Consider the following 11028-nt stretch of genomic DNA (forward strand, 5'->3'; position numbering starts at 1 on the left):
CAAGAAGACCATTACATACCCACCCGCTGTCACGTAACAATGGACAAAATAAGGCTTTGTGGGGGAGCCACAGTGGTATATATGATAGACCAACTATATTAGAACTTATCGCTCACTTATTTAAAGCGAGCCTATAACTATGCCAAAATAATTACATAGAGTACAGGCTTTACAATCATAAAATAAAAAACCTATATCTTCTTCTTGCCCTTTACGCTAAGGCTAGGAGGAGGCTTACCTGAAAACAGAACACTCATGAGGACATCTTCAGTAAGAAATTTCTTTGCTTTAGGGGGGTTTTTATTTTTAGCACCCAAAGGTCTTCCTCTCTTCTTTTTTCCACCAGGAAGCTCTACTTGCACAGGTTTGGGCATCATTACTTCTACAGGCACCAACATACCACTTGGTGTCTCTACTAATCCCAGAAATTTTACACTAAACTTGATAGGGAATTCAGACATTTTTACCTTCTTGGAGGGTGCCACAAGGCTTGTCTTTTCTTCCAGTAAATCAGACATTAGGAATTGTACTTTCTCTGGGGAGGGTAAAGGCCTATCCCTCTTTGCTTGCTGCTATGTGTCCACAGGTACTATGGCCAACGAATTGTCCTCGCTAGCAGGTCTTTTTTCTGCACTACGGATAACAATAGGTTTACGTACCTTGCTAGTTTCAGCTCCTCCAAATAGAGACCTTCCCACAGGCAACAGGATTGGGGTGGTAATACCTTGAAAGTGAAACGTTCCATCCTTGAATTGATTTCCCTAAAAACCCAAAAAGGAGCCATTAAGCTCTAGCTTTCTTACTGCCTGTGTTGGAGCAGTAGTGGCCATTGGTGTTGCAGCTTCTATATTACAGGCCTCCCCATCATGAAAAACACGCTGACATGTTTTGCATTTGCCCACTAGGTTTTCAAAAAAAAAAATGGACCTCTTCCTCAACTCCTTTGGCAAACTTTATAGTTTTTTGCATGAAGAAAGTTTCAAAATTGCATGAGAAACCCTAACCCTAATTTCTCTAGTTGCATCAAACAACTTCTGATCCAGATCAAGAAATTTACCGGCAACAGAAGCAACAATCACTATGGCTTTCCTCTGCTTATATGCCGGCGGCCGGTATATTCGTGACACGAAGCCAGAAAAATAAATTTTCCATCTCTACAGATTGTAGAGACGAAACACCATCATATGGCTGCAACACAACCAAAGCCTGATTAAAGCTCCATGGGCCACCCAGTAAAACTTTGTTTCTATCCCCTCAAAGAGTAATAGAGAATAGACAGTGATCGGGAGTGCATTGCTGAACATTGAAACCTTTGTTCAGGACCCAAATACGGCGGAAATGCCGCTTCAAGTCTATAATGGTTGTTGGTTTCGGTGTCAGAGGTCTTGCCAGAAGATATGATTGGGAGTTGGGTTGTGCTCCCCCATCAGACATGGATGAGATGTCTACCACTTCATTGGTAGCAATAGCAAGTGAGGTAGCAAAACTTTTGGTGATTGAATCAATGTTTGACATGGTGCAATAGGATAGGGTTTGCAATTGGTGAACAGAGATTGAAATTTGGCCTGGAAGGATTGGAAAAAGGTCGATCAAAGGAGATTGGCGTTGGCTAGGGTTTTGGTGAGGTAAGGGAGGCCTGTTAGGGTTTTTCTTGTATTTTAAACTAGAGAATAAGAGGGATAGAATAGAGAGACTAAACATAGAAGCGGCAAGGGAGGCCTGTTAGAGTTTTCCTTATGTTTTAAACTAGAGAATAAGAGAGATAGAATAAAGAGACACAATATATGAGGAGGTAGAAGTGTAAAGATCTATTATGTCTAACGAAAACTCTTCTCTTAAATAATAGTATAAATTAATACAATTATGTTGTTTGTTGCTCTAAAAACAAAATTATCTCTCACTTTCTATTATCTCTCTACTGATAAACTGTAATTTTTTTTCCTCAAATAAATTTCCTTAACTTTTGCTAAGCCCTAGCTAACACATGCAAATCATGTGTGAAAAAGGCTAATTGGTATATTGGATTAACATATTACGACTATTATTATCTAGAAAGCTCTCAAGTTTGTAAACCACTATAAAAATAGAAACTTTATCTCTATTTTTATTCAAGCACATTTAATGTACCACTTAAAACTCACCTTATGTGAAAGTTAATATTGCACAACCATTCACAAATTAGAAATAATATGAATGTACACTTGTTGCCACGTAAAGTGGACTATGTGGTACATTAGAAGTATTGAAAAATAACATACTCAGTACAAAATTATTAACCTATACATATTCCATTTATTTATTTATTTTTCCTCAGTTTGCTGAACATTTTCAATTCTTCACGCTACCTACCTATCTCAGTGCCTCAGAAACTCTCTCTCTCTCTCTCTCACCCCTCCAACGAACTTCCATTCCCTCAATCCATCCAAGGCTTTCCTCATTATATATTTCTTTGATTACTTTCTGCCTTTCATCAATCATGAAATTGAATTTCATGCAAGTATTCTGTATAAAAAGTTGACTATTAGAGTCTAATTGAGATTTTTAAATGTCGAAGGTTGATTTGATAAAATATATCAATTTGAATGAGTTGCCGATTGGACCTTGCAAGTGATTAAGGATCAACTGTCTGAAACCCAAACCGGTTCGGTATTTATTTTAGGATAGTCATGTACGTGAGTTTTGTAAATAGCAGAAACTGGATTTACGTGACACTTTTAATTATGTTAAAGGAACATATCTAGAACTAGAAGACTCAAAAGAATGGAGTTTTAAGATGGATCTGTAAATGCAGATATCATTTGTACAAAGTTCGATGTGTTGTTAGCTCTATACCTTTATGTCCCCTTCTAAACAAACAAGTCAAGGCCCAAACATACCTAATTCCTGATGCAAGAACATGCAGCACATCAGCTACCTAAATTGCTACCGGTCACTTTCAAATGAACACTTCAAATGCTTCCGGAAACTGCGGTCCAGACTTTGGTTGTGCCGATGCCGAAGCGAGGCCTTGAAGCAACTTGATGACATCAACTGTATCATCCAGATAGTATTTTGCCATGCTTGGTTTTTGACCAACAGTGCAAGCAAAGACTTCTGCAATGGCTGGCAAGGACGGACTTGATTCGGGATACATGATGCTCTTAAACATATCCTCATCTGAGCGATCATCCCCTATGCATAACAAGAAATCTGGTGACTTCAACCTATTTCGCATAGTGGAGATGAGCTCCTCCACAACTATACCTTTGTTCACATCCTGCAATTACAGAGACGAAGTGTTAACCTGGGAACTCTTACAGGAAACTAATAAACGAAATTAATAACTTTTATGACAATTGGCATCACTGTATGGATCCATGAGGAGTTGAAAATTATACCCTAAATCTAGTTGTGCAGATTTTGATTTCATTACTTTATATGGCACCTATTAGTCTATTACGTACATTTGAAAGGCATTACTTCTAATTCATTCAAAGCCGAAGTGTAATGTCATCAACGTTTTCCACAAAAAATGTTTTGTTTTGTACTTTTTAAACTGCTGAAGACTTCATGTATCGAACAATTTAGTAAGATGCATACCAGTGGTTTCACTTCCACAATGTGTTGGCCTCTTTTAACTACAACCGGCTCATTGACAAGCACACTCTCTAGGTGATCAAGCAGCTCTTTAGCCTGGGATGAGCCGAAATGAGGATCAGCATCTTGATGATGCCAGACCAGTGCACTGTCTTTCTCTTCTATAAAAGAACCATCGGTTGCTTCTGTGTAAGGCTCCATAATAGGCAGCACAATCTTCTTCCAACTGAAATCCATTGTCAAGGAGCAAGTCTTCCAAGGAGAATCTTTAGTCCACCTACAAGAGAGGAAAAACAAAATTAAGAAAGAACAGTCAAATGTAAAAACACTAAAGAAGCACAGAATTTCACCTGGTGAAGTAACCATGCTCTGCTGATAAACCTAGTTTCTCACACTGCGAAAACCACTTGCTGAGAGAATCCTTCCCTCTGCCACTCACAATGAAAACAATGTTTTTCGTATCACTGCATAAGCAATTCAAGACCGAAATAACTTCACTGCTTGGAGCTTTGTCCACTGAAGCCTGAGGTGTCATAGTGCCGTCATAGTCCAATAAGATGAGCCGGCTACTTGTATTTCTGTAAGCATAGGCAATGTGATCCACAGAAAGCTTCCTGAAGTTGGGTCCCAAAGCTACAACTCTGAATCCCAAACCTAAACCGATGCCCCAGCATCTCCTCCGATAATGCTCTCTGCAAGCTCTCTCAAGATCTTGATCAAAACTCCGAGCCCAATAAGCAACATCATGAGAGCTGATATACTTGTAATGTTTGTCATGGCGAAGACGCTTCTCTTCCTCCGACATTGTGATGACCAAATTCATGGCATCAGAGACAGCATCAATGTTCCAGGGATTGACACGGATTGCGCCACTAAGAGACGGAGAACAGCCAATAAATTCAGAGACAATGATCACACTCTTTTTCGGTTTAGGTGTCGTATCTGCTGCCTCATCACCAATCTCCAACACCTTGTCCAAAACAGAGCTCCCCTGCCTACAAACAGTGTACGTGTAAGGCACCAAATTCATCCCATCCCTCACAGCATTAACCAAACAGCACTCCGAAATGGCATAATATGCAGCTTTGTCTTGCGTCGTCACAGGTCCATCGATGACAACAAGGGGCTGATACCCGGGTTGGCCATACTTGTCATTGATCTCTTTTGCAATAGCACTGGTCTCATTCAGAACCTCCTGCACATCCTTGCCCCGGCTTCGTGCTGGGTTTGTTATCTGCACCATAACCACCTTCCCCCTCAAGCTCTGATGCTCTTCCAAAAGCTGCTTCATTGCCAGAAACTTCAAACTAATCCCCTTAAACAAGTCCAAATCATCCACCCCCAAAATCACAATCTTCCCCTCATACTTTTCCTTCAGCACCTTCACTTTCTTGGCAGTATCATCAAGCGACAAAACAGACTGAAGCTGACCCATATGAATCCCCACAGGCAACATCTTAATACTCACTATTCGACCATAATACTCCAAACCCATGTACCCTCTTTTGAACTCGTAATGAAGACCCAGCATTCTGCTACAGCAAGACAAGAAGTGCCTCGCATAATCAAATATATGAAACCCAACAAGATCACAATTCAACAGAGCCCTCAGAATCTCTTCCCGGACCGGAATCGTCCGGTAAATCTCCGACGACGGAAAAGGACTATGCAGAAAGAAACCAAGCTTGACGCGGTAGTACCTTTTCCTCAAGAAAGTAGGCAAAACCATCAGATGGTAATCATGGATCCAAACGTAGTCCTCATCCGGGTTTAGAACCTCTATGATTCTATCGGCGAAGGCCTTGTTGGCCGACACGTAGGCCTGCCAGAGTGTACGGTCGAAGCGTGCACCGTGGCTGGCTGACATGGGCAGCATGTAGTGAAACAGAGGCCAAAGATAGTGCTTACAGAAGCCGTGATAAAACTTGTTGACGACTTCCGTCGGTAGAAAACACGGCACGCAGCGGAACTCGTGGAGGAGGACAAATGCGACGTCGTCTTGATCGCAGGGGTCGATCTCGACTCCGTTTAAGCAACCCACGTACAAGACCTCGACGTCCGCGCCAAAGCCGCCGTCTTTGAGTTGGAGGACCAAGCTGTCGTGGTCGTATTCGAAACGCCACTTGTTGGTTTCGTCTTCGTCTCGAAACGCGCGTATTGGCAAGTGGTTGGAGACGATGATTCTTCGTTCCTGCGAGACAGAGGAAACAACGTTGTTGTTGTTGTTGTTGTTGTTGTCGGATGAGGATGAGCCGCCGGAACGGTCGTCGGAGTTGTTGTCGAACTCGGAGATGAAGCCGGAGGCTTGCATGACTCTGGGGATCCGACTGACGGCCCGGAAATCGTCAATGGGGTCCAAATTCAGCAAATCAAAGCAAGATCTCGAGAGCATAGTCGAGAAACCCAGAAGGTTAAAAAGATTGAAACTTTGAGACAAAAACAATGGTGGGGGGATTTGGGTGAGGATGTCAAGTCTTTATAGGTGGGTATTGCAAAGGAAGATGAATCTTGGAGTAATGGAATTGAAAGATTTTGAAACGAAACCCATTTTTTCAGACCCAGCTCTCTGTTTTACTCTTCAATCAGTAAAATCCCAATAAATCAGTAGTAATCTTCTAATGGGATAAGAACGAAAGTGATTGCGTTGTATAATATGATGATCATGAAGATATGAGATGGGGTTACGTACGAGGAAATTGCTTGGACGGTCCGGATTTAGTGGATCGCCGGATTATCCTTACCGAAATAAATACGGGGAATGTTGGTGCTGACTGGAACTTGAGGCCTGACACAAATTTTGTGGATTAATATAGGAAGTTTTTTTTATATTTTATTTTGACTTTTTATTTTCTTTCCTAATTTTGGTACAAGCTTTTTATTTTTATTTTTTTAAAAGTTGATATATTGTAAGTGTCTTTTTTAATTTTTTGGTTGTAATTAAGATAGCATTTATGATTGGCCTAATCCATCTTTCAAGTGTCATAAACGAAAGAAAGTTGGATTAGATTGCCTAATAATGGAATTTTCATGAAGTTTAAGAAAAAAGATAAAGAGGATTTATTTGGCGAATTTAAAGTGTAGAACAATATTAGCCGACCTATAATTTGATGAATTAAGATATGATGATAAAGTTTTTAAAGGGAAGATCGAGCACGTTGTGCTTTAGTAGTGTCGCATTAGCTAAGGACTGAGCCTTAATGTATTGAAGTTTAAAAAACAAGATAACAAGGATTTATTTGGTGAATTTAAAGTGTAGAGTAATATTAGCCGACCTATAATTTGATGAACTAAGATATAATGATAGAGTTTTTAAAGAGAAGAGCACGTTGTGCTTTAGTAGTGTCGCATTAGCTAAGGACTGAGCCTCAATGTGTTGAAGTTTAAGAAAAAAGATAACGATGATTTATTTGGTGAATTTAAAGTGTAGAGCAATATTAGCCGACCTATAATTTGATGAACTAAGATATGATGATAAAGTTTTTAAAGAGAAGAGCACGTTGTGTTTTTGTGACACTACTATAGCTAAGGACTTAGCCTCAATGTGTTGAAGTTTAAGAAAAAAGATAACGAGGATTTATTTGGTGAATTTAAAGTGTAGAGCAATATTAGTCGACCTATAATTTGATGAATTAAGATATGATGATAGAGTTTTTAAAAGAAGAGCACGTTGTGCTTTAGTAGTGTCGCATTAGCTAAGGACTGAGCCTTAATGTGTTGAAGTTTAAGAAAAAAGATAACTAGGATTTGTTTGGTAAATTTAAAGTGTAGAGCAATATTAGCCGACCTATAATTTGATGAACTAAGATATGATGATAGAGTTTTTAAAGAGAAGAGCACGTTGTGCTTTAGTAGTGTTGCATTAGCTAAGGACTGAGCCTCAATGTGTTGAGGCATCATCATTTCAGGACTTAAGTGAGAATTACATTAAGAAGATTATAAAACATATATAATAGTTATAAACATATATTCAACCTAAATCCAAATTCTATCAAGCATACTATCTATAAAGGTAAGAATCTTAAAAAATAAAATGCATTTTGTATATACTCTTAAAATTTTCCTCATTTGGTAAAAAAAATTTGAGACAGAAATTAGGGTTTATGGGCTGTTGATTTTTGGCTTTGGGTAGAATAAACAAAGACAGGGCAATTTGGTCCTAAAATGGGAAAAAAAATCTGTAGGTCATGCTAAAAGATGCCGTTTCATCCTACGTCATTTAAAAGAATAAACAGATTTCGCAAAGAGAGTCTTTAGCAGCGCGTAGTTGTCTCTTATGCTTTAGCAGCGTACACTTTCCTATTTGCTGGGAGTATTTCCAAATTGTAGCATAATAGCTTTTTAAATTTTGTAATAAGAGCTCTTAATTAATATCTTTCCCCTGACATAAGTTGATCCGCTACGAAAAACTTTTGTTTAACATTTCTGAATAGGCCACTAATCTATTTCGTTAAAACGTTATGTCTTAAAGTTATGTTATAAAATACCATCATGAGCGTAGCTAGCTTATGCCCAGAATGCACTTGACCCCATTCAAAATTTTGAAAAATATCTATTATGTATTGTACAGTAACTGTTTATATGAAATAGAAGGGATAATTCCCTATTTTACCCACTCTAAAACAAAACAAAAAAAAAATTATTAATTTGTGTACCTATTCCGACCTTTTTGTTTTTTCTCCATAATTTGATTCTCTTGTCATGATTTACAGGTTTAACAGCAAGTAATTAATATGTAGGCTATTAGGTGATTATTCTACAAGTTTAGCGCATACTTGAAAACCACTCTTAATTTTTTTTTTTCTAATCAAATGGCAAAGCCTTGACCCCCCCTTAACAAAAATTTTAGCTGCGCCACTGTATACTAATTGCCATTATGTTTCTTCTTCGAAACATATATGTCTCAAGATTAATTCCTGCCTCTCTTTTGATCGAGAAAATTTTATTCTCCTAACAGAGAATCTGAACTGAGATCTCATTTGTCAATATGTTGGTGGGTGTTGTTGCCCTGTAGTCAGTTTTGTTTGAGACATAGTGCAGAGAAGGGGAGGTTTTTTTTTTTTTTTTTTTTTTGAATAGGAATTGATTTCATTAGTAATCAAGCCATAAAAACAGGCCAGAGTATAACAGAACTTACATAAGACAATCCGGAAAAAACCAGATAACCTATCTAAGTCAAACTAAACTCATTAAAGTCTAAAGAGACGCTCGCTGGAAAGCAAGCCTAAAACAAGCAAGAACAACCTCGCTATTCTAAGGAAAAAATCATTCATCTAGCCTAATCTGTCAGCACGCGATTGTGGTACAAATAACAACTAGAAACATCTTAGAACAACTCATAGAGATTACTCCAACTTTAGAAGGCTTGTAACCAGATGTCTAATAGCAGAGAGACTTAAGAAAATGCTAGCTCCACCCCCTTAGGGTTGGATCCAGCACCGTCCTCAGCCTCTTCAGGAGCCAACAACCTCGGCATCAGGTTGGTCTTGCTCTATTTTTTCAATGCCTCTGCATTAGACTCCCACAGCCCACGCTTTGACTCAAACTTAGGCCCCAAAGCCCAAGCACCCCTCAGTTCGAGTTTGAGCTCAAGCCCAACGACCCAAGCCCAAACCCGATCAAGAGAGGGAAGCCTGACCCTCTGATGCCAGGCTGCCTCTACCGCTGCCAGGCCCTCCGGCGGCCAGCCATTCCACCCCTCCACCAGGAGCTGAGCAATGTTCATCACGCCAAATCGAAGCCGGCAGAATTCCCTGCACAATCTACCCTCGACTTCACATGCCTTACTGGCAAAACTAGATCAAAACACACCCCTTGCTCTGCAATCGACGTCGATCACCCGTGCTTCGACCTCGATCCGTGCACCAAAAGTCAAAACCAAGCCAAGAAACGCCTCGTCCCAATCTTCTTCTCCTCTACACCGGGCTGAGCCTTGGCTCCCAGTGCTGCACGACCCCCGACGAAGCCTCGCCGGTGCCAGACAAACAGACGGAAAATGGAAGATTTTCCGTCGCCGCTGCTCTTCGCTCGAAACCCTAAGGCTCTGCTAGAGAGAAAAAAGAAGGTTTGGAGGAGAAGGGGCAGTTCTTCTTATTTAGGATAGTACAAAATTTTCTTATTTATGATAATACAAAATTTGTGAAATTTCTTTAAATTTGTTTTTAGGAGTGTGAAATTTCTTTATTTATTTTTTTTTTTGAAATTTCTTTATTTAAAGTGCACGTTTTTTTAAAACCACTTATTCGTGGATAATGCCTGCCAAATCAAGGTCACTATCTTTTTTTTTTTTTTTGAGATGAATCAAGGTCACTATCTTAAATCAACTTAAAACGTAAAATTGCATTAATCAATTCTACCCCCTCCAAATTGTGATAAGATCAAATACATTGTCAATGACTGGATAATTCAAAGATCAAATACATTGTCAATGACTGGATAATTCAAAGGATGTGTGTGTTGCTAAGTTTCTAACCCTAACCTCCCCCAATTAAAAATAAAATAAAAAAATACTGGATAATTCAAACAGCTTTTCACCGATTTTCTTTAGTTTGAACTCCAGATTCCTGATCAACTCTATCTCTTTCCATTTGTAAAATTAGTGGTTTACATAGCTGGAATATTATAAGTTCTTTCCCATGGTCGTGTTAGGTGTGTTGCCTACTAGGCACGGTGATGGTGTTCTTTACGTTAACAAATCCTCCTATATATAATGTTTGAATTCTGGACACAAGACTTGATATGCTTCGATTTTTTTGTTAAAGCTCATACTGATGGTCTCAATCCATATCTTAAAAATCTAATGTCAAATAAATAAAGTCCATAGCTTTAGAAAAATTCGTGTATTGCAAATTAATATATAGCGACATATTAGGAAGATCAGTTCGATACAGAAATAGACTAACACGATCTCATTTTGTGCTAATCTATGACTAGCTTTCTATTGTTGTAGTACTGCTGTATGAAGTTGGTTTGTATTTTGATATCTATACTATTATTAAGAGAAGAAGTTTTGTTAGTCAAAATTTAAAATTTTGACAAAATTAACCACAGAAGATTAATAAATTTTGAGAATGAATTAAATTACAAGGATAATTGAGACATTTACAAAATGTATTTTTATTAATTATTTTTTTTAAAAAAATACTCACAACTCACTTTTCTCTCTCTCATTTTCTTTTCTCTGCGATAATAAACTTTTTTTTTTATTTTCTAAAAAAAAAATAATAATAACTTGCACATATTATAAAATATGTGTGGATAAATACTAGCATGTGTGAAAAGAAGAACATATGTAAATAAATAACCAGGAAAAAATTAATCAACATTGTTTATTCATGATCATGGCCCATCTTCATAAAGCAAATCAACATCCGAAGTTTGTTTTCGTATCCATCCAGGTTTCTCAGTGGCATATCCATTCCCCTTGTTTTAACTTGTATAGTTGTATCTTTCTAT

At 38.4% G+C, this 11028-nt stretch overlaps 1 protein-coding gene across 1 annotated transcript; it reads right to left on the reverse strand.

Annotated features, from left to right (window-relative positions):
• Positions 1-2749: 2749 nt before the first annotated feature.
• On the reverse strand, positions 2750-6362 carry LOC112196843 (probable alpha,alpha-trehalose-phosphate synthase [UDP-forming] 11). The gene is made up of 3 exons (XM_024337311.2): positions 3927-6362; positions 3580-3853; positions 2750-3256 (listed from the first exon to the last, which is right to left on the reverse strand). The coding sequence occupies exons 1-3, from the start codon at positions 5966-5968 to the stop codon at positions 2936-2938; spliced, it is 2637 nt and encodes an 878-aa protein (XP_024193079.1). The 5' UTR covers positions 5969-6362; the 3' UTR covers positions 2750-2935.
• Positions 6363-11028: the final 4666 nt, after the last annotated feature.

This window comes from Rosa chinensis, chromosome 4, assembly GCF_002994745.2.
Source record: "Rosa chinensis cultivar Old Blush chromosome 4, RchiOBHm-V2, whole genome shotgun sequence".
Taxonomy (NCBI): domain Eukaryota; kingdom Viridiplantae; phylum Streptophyta; class Magnoliopsida; order Rosales; family Rosaceae; genus Rosa; species Rosa chinensis.